At 40.6% G+C, this 17,795-nt stretch overlaps 1 protein-coding gene across 1 annotated transcript; it reads left to right on the forward strand.

The window, feature by feature from the left end:
- The first annotated feature begins 230 nt into the window (after positions 1-230).
- Positions 231-17,096, forward strand: cplx2a (complexin 2a). Its single transcript, XM_085773172.1, has 4 exons — positions 231-464; positions 2,088-2,172; positions 13,208-13,386; positions 15,360-17,096. The coding sequence occupies exons 2-4, from the start codon at positions 2,142-2,144 to the stop codon at positions 15,549-15,551; spliced, it is 402 nt and encodes a 133-aa protein (XP_085629298.1). The 5' UTR covers positions 231-464; positions 2,088-2,141; the 3' UTR covers positions 15,552-17,096.
- Positions 17,097-17,795: the final 699 nt, after the last annotated feature.

The raw sequence follows: 17,795 nt of genomic DNA on the forward strand, positions 1-17,795 counted from the left end.
GAAAAACAAAAAGGCTCCTTTGATCTTTGTTTGCACTTTGTCCTTTGTTACAATTATTAAGTTATAGCCTTAATGTTCACTCGCCAGTACTTTCTTTTATTTCCAAATGTTTTATATCATTTCTGTTGATTTTTTCGAAACCTGAACAGAGGCTTGGCTGAGGTGATATTACATTGATGTGCTCCCTCCCTCCCCCTCTCTCCCTCTGCATGCTCTCATCTCCTCCTGCAGGGAATTCAGCCTCTTCCTCCGCCGCTGCAGCCTGACTCTGCCACAACCGGCATGTCTGCAAACTGAGAGCCAGAGAGAGGCACAAATCTCCTCCTTTCAGACGCACAACTTGTGTTTTCCTCCAACACCGCGGAAGGCGAAAAAATAAAGGTGATTATAGCATTGCGACGAGGCTGTTTTTTTTTTTCTCCATCTCTCTCGGAGATACAGACTTGGAGCAGGATCAAAACAAGGTAAATGATGCTCGAACAAACCGTAGACTGAGATGTTGGTGTGCAGCTTTACTGTACGGGACGGGATGGAGATAGGTTGGTTGGTGCACTTGGTGAAAGATGCTGATGCTGATCTAAAAACAGCCTAATGTGCATGCAGTCAGCCTCCTGATTTATGAATATACAGCATAATGTGCATGCAAGGCTGTGGTGGGTGCAGGAATAAGACATTTAACTGAGTACGTATATACCATTGTAATTGCGCCGAAATGCTGCACCGCGCCAGGAGCAGTGAGTTAATACAGTAAAGGGTTCATGTGAGGAGAAACTGATGCTGCTGCAGATGATGGTGATGGAGGCGAAGGGAACCAGGAAATGATTTAAAGACGCTCGGCTGGTGCAGAAACGACTTTGGGCGAATGAAAATGACCCGCGGACGAAACGGCGCTATAATGAGAGCAGCAGCAAGTTTCCAGCAGGATTTTTTTTTCTCTCTCTGCCTGTTCTGCAGAGGGATGCTGTCAAAATGCACCAAAACTAACCGTCTGCTCGTTATGTCATAAAAAAAAAAAGAAAATGTAAATATAGCCTAGGCTATATCATAAAGTGCAGTAAGATCGCCATAAAGTAGGGTTTAAACAATCCAACTCCTACTGAAATATTAGCCTATATTTCAGATGATAGTGATTAATGATATATTTGATTAACCTACCATAAGTTCAAGGTTTGTAAACTCACATAAATTGAGCAGCACAAAGTCCCAGCAGCAATGTTATAGAAACAAGGCAATTTCCACATAAAGTTATAAATTCACCGTGGAGCTGTCCTGAGTCACTATAAATCCCAGAGCAAATACAACAGAATTATTATAGTGATAACATGGGGAATAAAATGCCATAATGCCTGTTGTAAACTCACACATAAGAGCCATGGATACGCTGGGAGACACTGTAATGCATATTTTAAAAATTCCCCTTTGTCCTGTCATGTAACGCTCTTGCAGATTGTGTGAGGTAATGCTCTCTAAGACTCCAGCACTGACAGAAACCATGTCTTCATTTGTTCATCTTTGACCCTGTCTTTGCCCCCTCTCCCCTCCCTCCTCCCTTTTCCTATTTTATTTAATTCTTGGAGTCATTTCCATGAGGATACATCAGAGGCAGTCAGGCAGCGTCAGCATAAATCCATCCAAGATGGAGTGCGGTTGTAAATCGGGGGCGCAGGTGCCTTGACAAAACTCAGGATACAATATAGTACTGGAGGGCAAAGCCATCTTAACCCAGTTTAATCACCTTTGTTGTTCCTGGGACTAAAGCTGATCACATTTTGAGGGCGTTTAGATGTAAATGAACACTATTCAGGAAGTAGAATTAAAGTGAGTTACGGAAATTTTGTAATTATCGTTTTTGTGGTCCTTGTCGACAGAAACCAAGATTTCTGTCTGGAGGTCGTTTCTTGTCCGAGTCAAGCCTCCTCCAGCTCCTCCTCCTCTTCGTCATCATCATCATCATCATCATCATCATCATCATCTCCCTCCCCCATCCCATCAAACTTGTACATTAAACCCTCTAGAGTGAAACTGCATGTCCTAATGGTGGTATTCATCCAGTCACAGCTTGTGTATTTTCTGTCCCCTGGCTACAGGTCTGTCCCTCATAACGTGACCAGTAAAGGAAGAGAACACAGAACTGCTTCATCATGAATTTTGTAATGAAAGCTGCGCTCGGAGGTGAGTAGTCTGTTGGACTGGAGGTTGATTTAACAGCACTGCAGTGTAAAGGATTTAAAGGGATGTTTAGGGGCAGTAGCAGCAGTAGGCTACTCTAGTAGTGGCCTGGTAGTTATGCGGACACTGAAGTGATAATCCATCCTGCACCACACTACCGACTTCAAACATCAGCTACGCATTACCCTCTTTTTTTTTTTTTGTTCTTTGGGGCAGGGTAAGTTTTTGACGGTGCCACAAGCAGGATTATTGAAACCTGTTCACCATTTGTTGCTCTTTATTCCTGCCTTTAGGACTGTTGCTGATAAAATGGGACACGAGCAACAGCACCAGCAGCAGGTCTAGCCATATACTAAAAATGAAGTGAGAACCTCCAAAATATCTCACCTTCTCAGGACAGCAGCTGCCTTTTGATCTTTATACATTTTTGAAGTTATGAGCACAAGGAAAGCTCACATTTGTCATAATCCCAATAATGATGCGACAAAAGTTTAATGTGGTCTGAGGTTTTATGAGACATTATTATCCTCATTTATCCTCAACCCAGCAACATTTGAGGCAAGAAAGATATAGAAAGGCTATTTTGCCAAGAACCATGACTAACATTTTTTTTTCATGAGACTTTTGTCCTTTAAAGCCTTCAGGTATTATGCTTTAGAATATTATCTCAGCTATTATTTGCCCCCTAATTAGTCTTCATTATAGCCCTGTAATCCATCCTCCTTCCCAGCTATAGCTTCAAGGGGAAAGGCAGGAAATAAGTAGCACCAGCAGATATATCGTAGCAACTGCACACACATACTGGTCAGTCGTGATAGTGATGCTGAGCTGTTGTTGTCCAGGTTACTAAGGTGTTATGCGGTTACAGTTGGGATGTGGAGTTGAAGCAGAGCCTCCTCGGCTCCTCATTGGGATGCAGGGGATGCAAGCGCTGCCTCGCTCTGCAAAGCTGCTGCGCCTCGTGTCTGCACCATGAATTCTTAAATCAACTGCATTGCACTGGATGCTTGCTTTTACTCCGCAGAAGTCAGGCTCACTCTGCCTGCGGACTTTGGGAATACATCTGACGGTGTGGGTGTTTGCTTGTGTGTGCGTGCGAGTCTGTGCTCTGCTCTGTGCAGGAGAGATGTTTTATAGATACCGTATAGCACAGAGAGTGTGTGGTACACTGCATCTCCAGGCAAGATAAATAATGGAGGCTGCCCACGCCTACTTTTCTTTTTGAGTGTGAGGGAAAGGTGAGAGAGTGAGGGCAGATGCAAGGAGGAGACGTTTTGATAATGTGCAGGTATGTTTGATAAACGATGGCGTATTTCGGGGGACGATCGTTCTGCTGTCAGTGCAGTTCTACTTTTGTGGTAGTAGTCCTTTGGTTCTGGTCCAAATTGAATGACTTGGACACAGTGACCCCTTTCCACAGAAATGTCTGCAAAAATGCTGACGGTGCACTGATCACTAAAGCTCCCCGCGGGGCAAAAAAAAAATCCAATAATGAAACAAACCAATTAGTCAGGTAATTAATCAGCTGAGGCTGTCAGTCAATACATCAATGTTAGTGAAATATTCTTCAATCAATGAAGCTGCATTATCGGGTAACCCTGGGAATTTGTGGTCTACGCCTCAAAATTGCCTGGTTTGATTCCAGCTGGGAGGCAAAACGATACGTGCCGTCCCGTCCCACCCCTCTCCACATTCCCTGTGTGGCTTCACTGTCAGCTAGCAAATAAAGGCAAACAGATGAACACATGTGCACCGCCATGAAATTGCACACAGTCATGCAACTTTTACTCTAGCTCCACCATGAGGTTGAGAGTTTTTATTAAAATAAAAAAAAACCTCAGAACAAGAAACAGTCACAGTCGACAACCAAACAATACAACTGCACAAAGGACACTAAAAAAAATCAAGAAACAAACAATAATAATAATTAAAAAAAAAAAAATCGAGAATCATAAAATACATCAGATAATACAGTAAAGCTTTAAAATCTCTGAGGAAAATGTAAGGCTCTAGTTTGAGGGAGCTTACTGCTCATTTCCTTTGAATAGTAAATAGTCCTTGACTTGAATGAGCATTAGAAATAAGTGCTAAATAAATGAGGTGCTATTAGTTCCTGACTGTACAAAGGTCAAACCCATGGTGCGATACAGAACAATATGTTACGTGTCATTTGTTATAAAGCACGTTGATACACAAGGTTTAACTGCTAGAGTGTGATGGGGCAACATGGCAATAGAGAGCATGCACGTAAAGTGCAGACATAAAGGTTAACTGCACAATAGCTTTATGGCTGAATCAAGACAGAGAACATTTAATGAAATACAGGAAATCAGATGTTTAATATAAAACTTGATTGATTTGTAGTTTTGAGTAAAAATATCAAGCAGTTAGTTCAAAATTATAGGTTTTTCCAGTTTATGACCAAATACTTGCAAAACTAATACTATACTAACTAATACTAATACTGTCCTTGAATTTATTTAACTAAATATGATAATAAATAAAGAAAAATGGCCAGCACAGAATAAATTTAAGATTAAAAAAAATAATGTCATGCTGTTAGCTGCTCAAGTTCAGTTACTAGCATGTATGAAATTCCTACTCCAGACAGATTCATAAACAGTCACTGCAAAAACATCATATTAGGGATGACTGCAGTGTAAACAGACAGAGCTTCACCCCTGACAACCTGTGTCAATACAGGATTTAATCAGTGTTATTGATTAGCCACACAAGGTCTTCAGTCTCAACAATGGCACTGCCTGTTTGTCTGTTTTTGCCGGAAAATTTTAAGCACAATTATCTAATATCCATTCTAAGGGCATTAGTCTGCCTTGTCATTAGCTGTCAGCTGATGGAGAGGCAGACTAAAACAGACTTAGCAGTGTTCGTTAAACAGCCTGAAACACAAGGAAGCAGTGTGACTGAGGTTAAAAAAGAAATGCATCCCTGCAGTTTCAGTATAAAACCATCCACAGTCTAAAATGTAGAGCTCTGACCAGTTCACTGGAAATAATTCTCGGATATATGGGCTAAGGGGCGAGTTTCTTTCTTGAGATAATGAACATTTTCCTCTCATTATTTCTGCAGTTTGTGTAGTTTTAGGCACAAAAACAACTTTTTGTTGAGCTCCCTCAGTCATTTTTGGGTCATTTTCTGCCCCCATGCATGCCTACGCAGTGCACACACGTCTCACTGATGACATCGCCCAGAGACCCATCTATTAGCAAATGTTAACTTGAAACAACTAACACGTGAAATCTGTGTCTTAGCATTGTCATTGTGAACATTTTATGCTGATGTTAGCATTTAGCTCCAAGCACAGCTGTGTCAAAGCACAGCTTCACAGCACGCACATTCTGTCATCTGCCCATCCCTGCTCAGTTCATGACAAGATCATTGAACAGAAATGTGTTTCTGTGTCTATATTTGGACTATTTACACACCACTAGTCATCAGTCAGCCCAAATGAAATAATTAATCCAGCATGCAGAGACAAGTAACTTCCTGAACTCCTTAAACTCAGACTAAATCAAGATGGATATAGTTTATTTTTTCAATTTAACACCCGAAAGGAGAGTCAGAGTCAGACCTTATGAGCTGTTGTTAGCTTGGTCTTTACCATCCAGTGGTTGTTTCACTTTTGTTTGAACCTGGATTTGCTTGAGTGTTTCTGAGTATGTCAGGTGATGGGTGTCTGGGCGAGAGGCTCTCTGAAAGGGAGGATGTTGCCAGTGCATTAGCTAATCCTCCGAGGCTTCTCTGGTTTCCCATACTTGATAGAAAAGAGCTGTGTTTAACTATGATGATTCAGCATAAAATCCAGAGCTATAGCCTACATCTGCTGTTGGGATGTTTATTGGATGTTACTTTTTTTTTTTTTATCACGGTGCATCGAAACGGTCATTTCTCTTTTCTGAGTTACTTATAGGTGTAATAAATTTAAAGGCTGAGTCTGGAGTTTTTTTGCCCAAAAATAAACGCAGTGCCCCCTCCCCCTGCCTGTATTTTGGTCTTTTGCTTTGTTTTGTTGTGCACAGGGACGTTTCTGGGTGGAGAGCAAGAGTCAGTGTTTTCTCACCAGCCAATGGGCTCAGGTGACGCTACACAGCTGCTAGCCCCACTAGCTGTCCCGGATGTTAGCGAGTGCTATGTCTCTCTCTCTCAGCAGCAGCAGCCAGGACCGCAAAATAAATACAGTCTGAGTGAAGTGGCCCTTATAAAATATATAGCATATAGTAGCCTATATATAAAATAAATAAAATATACAGCATCTTTGGATAACTGAAGCAAAGTTTTTTATTTCTTTTAAGATCTCTGATCAAATTATGTCCCTTTCTACAATTATTCATCAGTCAAGAACTGTTGTTTTTGGGAGCCATGACCCATGAAAACCTTTTTGGAGCTTTTGCTCCAAACCTTCAGCTCAGCAGTGATTGATTTTGCTCTTGAGTGCTTCAGTGCTGACTCAGCACTTCCTAACTCTTAAAAGTTGGAGTAAGGTTGACAGAATAGGGGCTAAGTGGGGTAGACTTCAGCCCCAATGATGCAGCTCATTCAAACCCTGAAGGCCTCGGATAGCAGCCAAACCTCAAATATATTGGTAGGAAAGTTTGCAGTGTAGCCACTTCATAAAATTACATTTCAAAATGATTGTTTAACTCATTTATTATGCCTCTTTTACAAAATGTGTGATTTGTCAATGTGGGATGTGGGCATCTTAAACCTTTTGATTTTCTAAATTCATACATTTATAAAATCATATGAATGATTTAACATGCTACTAAGTCAAGATGAATGGGTTTATTAGTGGAGTCTCTCTGTATCAATATGAAGGGTCTAGGGTAGAGGGGATAGAGTGTGTCCTGCAGCTTGTTAAGCCCATTGTTTAATAATTTATCATGGCCAATTCCAACTTGTGGTTGGAGTTGTTTTATTTACATATAAAAAATGAAATAGTTTTGACTTGAATAAAGATGGGAGACAGTACTTATTTTGGACAGCTAAATGAAGATGCAAACATGAATGGGATTACTGACTCATCTCTTCTCCAGGCTGACACCAGAAGTGGTAAAATGTATGTGCTGTCTGGATAAGACACCGTACAGCGTACTCTGCTGACGATACTTAAAATAGCTTATGACAGCAAATGGCCTTGTCCTGACTAAAGCTTTGTGACAGACTCAAAGACAAAAACAAAACTTATTTAATTTTTAATCCTTTTGGAGACGACACTGACAATTGAAGTTCCAATACAAACCCATATTTTTTTTCACTGTTTTTGCAATGGAATGAATGCAAGAGATGAAAGACAGAGAAGAACTGAACTATAGACGACCCTACCACACTCAGTATTGTGTATGCTGAAGAATTATCAAAACAGTTAGCCTACTTTCTGTTGATACTGAGCCAAGAACAAGACCAACACGAGTGCAGTCAATCAGATGGTCCATCCTGACATTGAACATGGGTCATTGGTTTATTTTGACTCAATACACTGTCCTACTGTCATCAATACTAATTAGGGAAGGAAACATGTATCAATTTGTGGCTGGAAATAAACTCCAATACTGAATACTCAAGTTTGAGAAACCCAGCTGTTTCAAAAACGGCAACAACAACAAGAAGTAAAAATTAAACTTCAAACTATATTGTACACAAATGATATACTTTCCTGTTAATAAATCTTTTTGTTTTTCAAAGTATATATTTGGGGCTTTTTTCGCCTTTATTTGACAGTATAGTAGAGAGAGACAGGAAATGGGGAGGCAGAGAGAGGGGGAATGACATGCAGTAGCTATACAGTATTGCGATGCGAGATTCGAGCTGAGGCCAACTGCAGCCAGGACTGTATATGGGGTGTCTGCTCAACCCACTGCTACCTTCCCCATTAGTTTTAACGTACCTGTGCTGTTGGAGGTGAAATTAAAGAATACAGGACACCTTCACATGCTCTTGTTTTACCTTGATTCCTCAAAGTACAGGTAACCCCATTAAATAGCACTCAAATATGACTGGTTGAGGTCTCCTTGATTAGTCTACAAGGTCATCGCTGACACACACACACGCACGCACACACACACACACGCACACACACACACACACACACACACACACACACACACAGAGAGAGAGAGAGAGACGCACACGCACACTTCCCCATCTCCTTGTGCATTACTCCAGCAAATCAAATTCAGTTCATCAAACTGACCTTGAGCTTGAATGCAAGGGGGTGTGTGTGTGTGTGTGTCTGCACATGTGTGTTTGACAGTGCGTCCAGATTCTATAAATAATGCATTCAACCATCGAAGTCACAAATTGTGAGAGACACTGACAGAGAAAAAGATACAGAGCAGAAAGCCTCTTCTAATTACAACCTCTTTATGGTGGTTTTCTTTTTACTGTAAAATATACTCCTTTCTTAGATCTAGAAGAAAAAATGTTATATTTCTGTTATGTGTTATGTTCAGTTGTCAGGTTGGTGAGTCAAAAACCAAATTCTGCAAGGTTGGATGGTGGGTCCAGGTCGGCCATGTTGTGGGCGTGGCTGAGGGCAGTCGGTCTACAGCTGTGACAAAGTCACTGAAGTCCTGATGGCATTTTCAGAATACCCTTTGTGTTTCTCCATCGACTGAGCACTTGTACTTATTGATAGATAGTACTTGACCTGCTTCATGGAAAACTCACTTTATTCAATGTGGGACCTTTAAGTTAAAAAACTTGAGACACACAAGCTCAACCTCTTTTTCATAAAACCCTCCAAATATAATGGTACCAAACATCCTATATTTAGGTTAATGTTTAGTCACGGTTCTGAGCAAAGCTTCCTGCATTTAGAGTCCCGTTTGATACACTGTGCATTGTGCTCCACCTGAGGGAAATATGAGGTGGCTCAAAGGATAACTGCCACCAATAAGAGGAAGAAATAGTGGCTCAACAGTGAGCACACTCCTACCAGCTTCCCCCGCTGCCACATTTTTTTTTCTTCTGTGAAATAAGCTGTGTTGAGACAATGGTTTTCTGTCCTGAAGGCCAAACCTAAATCTTAATACTCATCCGCTTTCCCACCACACTTTGAATTTAGAGAGGGATTTGCCTGAGAACCTTGAATTGGAAAAGAGTAGATAAGTACCGTTTATCTGATGCTGTCAAAAGTTCAAGCACTGGGAGAGTTAGCTAAGGTTAGTCTACTTTCCTGCTCTGCCTCAAGACTTTGGATTTAACAAAGATCTTAGTCAAGAACCTTCAGAAGCTAAAGGATTAGATAGATGACACCGTTTATCTAAGCAGTGAACCAATGTCCAAGGCATTGAGGAGAGAATTATATTTTCATCTTTGTTGGCAAAGTTAGAGGCAGACTGCTGCTACAGGAATCTGTCCTAAAAACTCAGTTTCCATCTTTTGATCTTGTTTTGGATCTGTGTTTGTTTCTCTTATTAACCAGCACTGTATGTTGTAGGCTATTCATGTATGGAAGTATCAGTGTTACTGAACTCCCAGTCAATTCACGAGCAGCACTACATTTACATTTTATTTAGAGTCAAATTTCATGCAAACACACATGCAAAACTGACTTTGGTTCTGCACTATGGGAGTTGCCTCGCAAGGCGCTTCCTTGTCTGTACTGATGTTTCCTCCTATATATTGTAATGTGGGTTATACTAAAACAAAAGGGGGCTAAGGCCAACCCATCTGGCAGCTTTCAAATGCATACTTTATTGGCTAATATATCTGATGTCATTTTGTCAACTACACCAACCTAATGTACTGCGCAGGGCTAAAGTGTAAAGACACCTTAATCAAAAACACTCAAACATTGCTCGACGCAGCTTATGTGATGCCTGAGAGCTTAATAGTATTATTCTGCTTGAAAAGGACACTGCTGTATCTCTCACAAATGGCTCACAAAGTAGGAGCCAGTATCATAGCTCAATTTAACTTAGGGCTTTGTCTCCCAGGATCCTCTTTTTATTTTACATTCGAACAAAGACCATCTCAGTGTGTTAATAAGATTTTGTGAAACCAGACCAAGTTTGTCTTGGTTTGGCTCAGTGTTGTTAAAAGAGGTACTGGAGGGCTTTTTTCTGGGCCATGCGTGGTAGGGGAATCATTTGACAATGAGGCTTAGCTGGTTGTGAGTCATTGCTCCATTTACATGATTCAATAGCAGTGTTTACATGGGCTTTATTGATAGAGATAATTCGGGTACTGGGCTCATAAGATGATCCTGAATCCTGCTTGCAGTATGTCAGATAATCTCTTACACTTGTTCTGTGAAATCTTAATGTGTCACTCTGGGATATTTTGCCATTAGGCTACTGAGGACACCGGTGCATGTAAACATAAAATTATTTAATTTTGCCCCTCACAGAAGCTCATTGTTCTTCTCACTAAATCACAAGTAAGACATAATGAATTCTATACTATGTTGCTCTGCTGCAAACACCGATTCTTAATTGGTCCAGTTGTAATATCTTGAAATGACAGGAAATAAATGTAGATCTAAGCTGTTTCCTAGCAACGCAATTAAGACACAGGAGTCCAGTAGTCTCAGTACAGAGTCTGAATGTGTATGGCAGAGTAGTTAGTGATTAAAGTTGCATATAAAGTAACAGATAAAGTAATAGAGTAACACTTAATGATTCACCATCTAGAAAATAAATGTTATAATTAACGCAAAGTTACACCAAATATTTTTCATATACATGCATTTTACATCCACAACTGCATACACAGGCTAGTTCATGTATTTTTTTTTGCTCAACCATACAGGAGCTCATATGTGCGTGCCTGAAATAGAACTACTTAGATATTTGACCCTAACGTGTGCATAGGGACACTATAGATGCACTTTTATCTCTCCTCCTACACAGACTCACACTTGTGAAGAGCAAAGAAAGTGTATCATGGTCAGGCAGATATTGTTCTGTCAGCTCCTCTGTACCATTTATCAAATCTGATAGAAGAAAAAGAAATCCGATACAGCCGTACCTCAGTTTACTTTGGATTTTTATCTGAATGCCCTTCTCATCTCTCTCTCCAGATAAAAGTGGCTCATTAATGTGACGGATCAATTGTTTCGTTGTTGATTTTTGAAATTCAGATCCAGATCTTGGGGCTGGTGTATAATTTTAACCTTTTTTGATGGTAGTGTGCTCTGTATTTACCAGAAATCACCTGTTTAAGTGCAGCCTGTACAGGGGGCCATCTTTTTCTCTTCATCAGTTGGATGTACAGATGTTTTTGGCAGTACGCCTATTTTCTTCCATGCCGAGATTGAAGTGGAAAGATCGATACCACTCTCGTGCCTGTATGAAATTATAGCCAGCAGACAGTTATCTCAGCATAAAGAGTGGAGAACAGCAGCTCGCCTTTCTGACTCTGTCTACAAGCCACTGTGCCCAAGAAACAGTCCAGCACATACAGGAACCCCACAGGGCAGGACTACTTGTTCCCCAATTTGCTGTCTTATGCTGATTCCAGTTTTATATTTATAGAGACTCTGCTGCTATGAACTATTTGCTCCAACGTGTTGCTCTCTGATTTTCCTCCAGATCTCATATGGGACTAATGAAATCCTGAGTGAAGGGTTTGATCTGAAAATGTATCAATCACAGTATTATAATGAAAACACAAAAGTACTTGTATAAGAGACGACAAAACCTCCCGTTTTCCTCCTATGAACAGCAGTTTCTTGATGTTTTTATGTCCTTGTCATACCTTCCCATTTGCCTTCGTTGTTCTTGCGCGCATCCCTTCCTTCTTCATCCTTTCTTGTCCTCCACCTCTCCTGTCTTTTATCTCTGCGCATTTTGCTGCACTTCACTTTTATTATGCTGATGAGTCAAAATACCAACGGTACCGGGGGCAGCTGCAGACTAAGGGAGTACTCTGTCTTTCTCTCTTGGTTGCTTGCGTTCTCTCCTTAGATGCCCTTTTTTTCTGCCTCTAACCCTTCTCTCCTCCTCCTCCTCCTCCTCCTCTTCTCCCTCGTCCTCCCATCTTCACTCTCCACTCCATTCCTCTCCTTCTTTATCACCCTTTCCTTCACACCTAATTTCTTCCCCTCCTTCCTTTCCCCTGCCTTCACTTTGTCACTTCCCTCTCACTGCACCCTCCCTCTCCCTCTTCTCCCTCCTCTCCATCTTTTCAGCTGTCACGCTCTTGCTCCCCCTCTCTCTCTGGTCCCTCAGAAACTGCTGGGTAATCCCACTAACTGGAACAGCTCAGCTAATTGGACTGAATAGTTTCTGACAGATTCTCTCCCTGTCCTCATGCTTGCCTTGTTTTCATAAATGTCTTGTTTTTTTTTTTTGCAGTATACTGGTTCCCTGTCTTCTGTATCTTTCTTTCCTCTTTTCTTTTTCCCTCCCCCTCACCGCTCATCTGCTCCAATCTTTGCCCAGATCCTTTAGACCACTGGCTTTCTGTGTTCATCTTCATTTCTTGTCTGTTGATGCTAAGTGACAGGATTTTTTTCCCCCTTACTCATATTTGCCACACTCAGCATTTCTCTGCCTTTGCATCATGAGGCCTTATGGGATGTCGGCTATTACTCCTATAGGAAGAGGAAGCAGCTTTGCATGAGACATTAGGGGCTGTATCATGGGGTATAAAAGAAAAATGGCCATGTTTGATGAAAAGAGCAATGTAAGTCATCCTGAAATAACCCTAAAAGAAAATGTGTCCCTGATGGCCTAAATGGGGTTTAACAGGCTTTTCCACCCAGACAGAAATAGGGTCCTCTGGAAAATAATGAAACTTTAATGGAAAGAAAATGGACGAAGACACTGAACTTGACATCGAACAAAAAGTTAGCACAGAATTACAGATATTTGCTTTTTTTATCCTTGATTTTATGACACTCTTACAGTAATACTTCACTCTGTATCTGTCTGCCTGACTGCCGTCTCTGCGTCTACTTGTTTTACTCATCGAGTCTTACTAACTAATTTGATAGTTTGACACACCAATGTGAGAGGCCTAGTAGAGCTGCCGTTGTGTCTCATGCCTCTTCTTCTCTCGCCCCTCTTCTCAGGAGGACCTCCTGATGTGGGCAAGATGCTGGGAGGGGAGGAGAAGGAGGAGGACCCTGATGCAGCGAAGAAGGAGGAGGAGCGACAGGAGGCACTGAGGCAGCAGGAGGAGGAGAGGAAGGAAAAATATGCCAAGATGGAGGCTGAGAGGGAATCGATGAGGCAAGGCATCAGGGATAAGGTACAGTGTAATGACAATAACATTCTACAATAGGCTATTAACTAATTCAATGAATACAATACAGAATCAATAAGACAAAGACAGCCCAAACAGAGATTAAAAATCATTCATTAGACCTACATTGGCTACAACCAGCTCTTTTGACTACTGACATTTTCAAAATGTTCTCACATCCTCGTTTGATGATTTTGGATGCTGCCCTGTCTCAATGATAATGCAGCTTTAAAAAAGGCTTCACATCTTGGCTGCATGACAGCAAAATTCAATGACAGACCTGTGTTTGAAATAGATCATTATCCCACTATTTTTGTTTGCTTTTATGCTATTTTTATCTTTTACTGAGACAGTGAATATGCACTGTAAAGCACCAAAGACACGTAGAAAACAGTAGATGAATAAAATGAGGAGCCATGATCAATTAAAATCAGTGTGGGATAAACAAAAATGAAAGCCAGTGTTTTACTGTGAACCAGGGCACAATGATTAATATAATATGCATTGTGTGTGGTACTGTATTATGAAGACAGATTGTCTTTCTGTCTGAAACAATCTCTAGTAGGTCAGTATTAATGAGTATTTTATTGAATAAAAAGTGAGTTCGGCGACAGTTAGCATCAGTCAGCGCAAGTGCACTGTTTTTTCCTGACGATAATGACAGGTTGTGGAGCTGCTGTGAAGGTAATGGCTGCAGTGTAACCACTTCACTGTAGAGGCTGTGAAAGACTGTGGTTCAGGCAGGTCTAAGGGGAACACTGTGAATCAATGGGATAAAAAGCGGCACTCCTCCCCTGGCTCCTCACATCCCCGGTTCTCCTCAAGTCCTCCCAAAGGAGAACAAAGAGCGAGGAACAACTCCCAAAGTGCTCGTTACTGAAAGGTTTCTGTCAGCTTCTTCCACAGCTTTATCCCAACGTGCCAGATACTGCGGGGAATGTCCATATTATAGCTGAAGCCTGTGACTCCGCGTGTTCACAGTATGAGAGCTGACAGAGCAACTAGAGCCACATTTGTAAATCTGTTTCTCTCTGATATCGTTGGGAAATTTAATGACACAGAAATGTTTGACAAATTCTAGCTTGTTTGCAGAACTGCTTTTGTCAAACAAATCCATAGCTACCATACATACATAGTTTTGACATGAACTGTCATGGTGTGAACGATGAAGCAACACCTACAAGACACCTACACAGGCTTTCAAGTAGGAATGGGCAAAAATATCGATATGGCAATATATCGCGATACTTTATATCGCGATACGATATCGATATTCAATATTTAAATATCGATTTTTTTTTTTTCAAATAATAAATCATGTTTCAGACATAAATCCAGTACAACTTTCGCACCTCTGCTCCGCGAGATGTCACTGTACTGCTACCTCAGACAGTGTGTTGTACATGCAAATATATGTTGTTGTAACTTGCACTTGTATAAAATGGCATGGATAATTTGAATGACATTGTTTTGACTCAGTTTGTCCCATAAATTATCACTATTATCTGATGTACATACAACTCGGATTTTAAGATGCATAATGCCTTTTACATTTTTCAGTGAACTAGCCTATGTAGAATATCGTAGAATATCGCAATATATCGCAAAATTTGGATATCGCAATATCGTATCGTATCGTGACTCAAGTATTGTGATGCGTATCGTATCGTGAGGTCCTTGGCAATACCCACCCCTACTTTCAAGTGTATTTCCAAATGTTGCTGATACACCCAGACAAGAACTAGATTTTAAAAAAAGAGAGGATAATGGGGTTAGCAGCTGAAAATATGAAAAATGGAAAAGGCTAGTAGTTGGTGATCAATCAATGTGATAGGCTACATTTAAAATTTGACACATAGCAGATGGTGGTTCTACCTGACAAGTGGCCTGATCACTGACAATAAGATGAATGTGGTTCTCCTCTGCAGTTTCCCATCATTCAGCTTCCCAATGTTTCTAACTCTGTGTTTGATCACCAGTATGGATTGAAAAAGCGCGAAGAGGCCGAGGCCGAGGCAGCAGCCGCCGCTGAGGAGCCTGCAGCCGGCAGCTTGACCCGACCCAAGAAGGCCGTGCCGGCTGGCTGTGGTGATGAGGAGGAAGAGGAGAGCATCATGGACACAGTGATGAAATACCTGCCAGGCCCACTGCAAGACATGCTGAAGAAGTAGACTAGCAGGCAAGCTAATGCTAACATTATCTAGCTTAGTTCATAGGCTACATTCACAAGGTTGGCTTAAGGTCAGGGTTTTTTTTCTCCCCCCCATCCACGTCAGTGCGTAAAAATGAAGTTAAAACACAGGGTGGTCTTTTGGTGTTCGGACAAATCAAAGTTTCATGTTTGGGGAAAGGAATGAGATGTGAAGCAGCAGTGTGAATTTCAGCCATTAGACTAAGCTAGGCTGACCCTATGGCCAGATGAATGTTAGCTTGACTGATGTTGACGTTAACGTTTCACTATTGAAGCTGACAGCAAGCGGAGGGGCTTAGCCTTCTAGTCTGTGAAGTTTTAAACTCCTTTTTCTCTCCTCTGCGGTAGCTGCAGAGATCTCTCGCAGCACTGAAAAATAATCTCCTTGTCCACTACGCTGTTCACTCAATTTGTACATAATTAAATGAAGACATGAGAAGCCTCAAGATGGGCAAACAATCATAAAATAATATATGAAATTATTATACTAACTGTGTGTCTGTCTCAAAAAAAAAAAAAAAGTGATAACTTGATAAGCCATATTTTAAAAAGGAAATTTAAAGACTATTGTTGTGTGCTGCCAAAGCTACTGTTTTGTGTTCGACCATGTCTCAAATTTATGTAAAACTTTTTGCACACAGTGTTACACATTCTCTGTAAAACCTATTGTCTATCTACCCTACACTCCTACAGTGCTCAATATCAAAGTGTGATAACATTCATGTAGCGTAGTGTTAAAAAAATGTTTCTAATCCCCCTGTTCAGTGCGTCTCCTTCTTATGTCTTGCATGCCATTTGTCTGGACAAGTTTGTTGTGTGAATATGTAAAAACTCACCCACCCCCTCCCTCTTCTTTATCATGCAAAAAATATTAAGGCAATAACTCCTAAGTTTGAGTGTGTTTTCACTACCATGTCAATATAACCGTTAATATCAGTAATAATAATTAAAAAAAAAGACATGTATGCATTCAGGAAAATTTTATTTACAGGTTTGCAGGGTTTTCTTTTATTATTGTTTTTTTGTTTTGATGAAGAATGACCATTATAGCCAAAACCTTAACCTTTCAGCCATAAAACAGGAACTTATAGTATATATGTTATTACTATCAGGATCTACTACTCGGGAGAGGATGCTGAAAGAAGCTGTATGGAAAGATAAACAACATGTGTTACTGATTTTAAAACTAAGATAAGCAGCGTAAGTAAATAACATAAAAGTCTGAATTTTGAATCATGTGAAGATAAAGAGGTAACTTCCCCAATACACACACACGCACGCACACACACACACAAACATACATACATACACATTAACACTGCAGTTTGGCTACTGATTGAGTTTCACAGCAAAACCAGACGTGTTTTAAAAGATGAATTGAAGAGATGCTTGATTCAGTTCTAGTTATTGTTTTAGCGGTGACAATAAGTCGCCGAGGGTGACGTGGAATGCTATGAGCAATAAAGGATTATCATGTATATTTCTGCCTGAGATTCAATAAAAACTTAAACCCTGTTCACAGACATTAAGAATGTGTTATCCTCTTTTCTGAGTGATGTGGGGGTTGGCACCGAAAAGGGCGTGAAAAAGTGAAGGTGAAAAGACAGCCAATGAGCTTTAAGGTCCTTCCACTGATCTACTGTAGGTAAATTCAGGCCTTACTGTACTTCACACATTGATTGTCAGTCAGAAAAGCACAGATCTAAGTAATAAAATGCTTCTTCTGTTCCACAGTACTGGTATTGTGGAGTCGAAAAGAAGAGAGAGGATTTCAATGCTAATGCCTGTGCCTTTCCTATCAAGTAATATGAGCTATAAATCTCTGCCGTAAAAAAATTACATCACTATTCTGGAAAAGATGATCCTACTAAATTATTCAGAAAGCCGCAGCCTCTCGTTAGTGGTTTCAGTAAATTTAGGTTTTTTTCTTTTCATTTAACTGTCAGTGACACCAGCACTATCTATAACTCAAAACATGTCAATTAAATCAGCAGGGTACATCAAATCATAAATAATAATATTCATATTTGACAGCTTAAGGTTTCATACTGTAAGTGAGCCGGCACAAGCATTTCGGTCACAGGAATAGATTGGAATCTGCACATTGAAAATATAAACCATCACTGAGAATAAATAATTAAAAATAACAGAAATGTAATGCAGTGCTAGTCTTGGTCTGATGAGGGCAATATATGGTCAGGACAGATGGACAGTCCAGCCTGGT

The sequence above is a fragment of the Trachurus japonicus genome, chromosome 1 (assembly GCF_045865225.1).
Source record: "Trachurus japonicus isolate A0001 chromosome 1, Traja_1.0".
Lineage (NCBI taxonomy): Eukaryota > Metazoa > Chordata > Actinopteri > Carangiformes > Carangidae > Trachurus > Trachurus japonicus.

Bases quoted from the DNA above. Each gene is read 5' to 3' on its own strand.
- cplx2a (XM_085773172.1), top strand. From the start codon at position 2,142: ATGAATTTTGTAATGAAAGCTGCGCTCGGAG. The intron at 2,173-13,207 runs GTGAGTAGTCTG...CCCTCTTCTCAG, and splicing joins AATGAAAGCTGCGCTCGGAG to GAGGACCTCCTGATGTGGGC. The intron at 13,387-15,359 runs GTACAGTGTAAT...TTTGATCACCAG, and splicing joins GGCAAGGCATCAGGGATAAG to TATGGATTGAAAAAGCGCGA.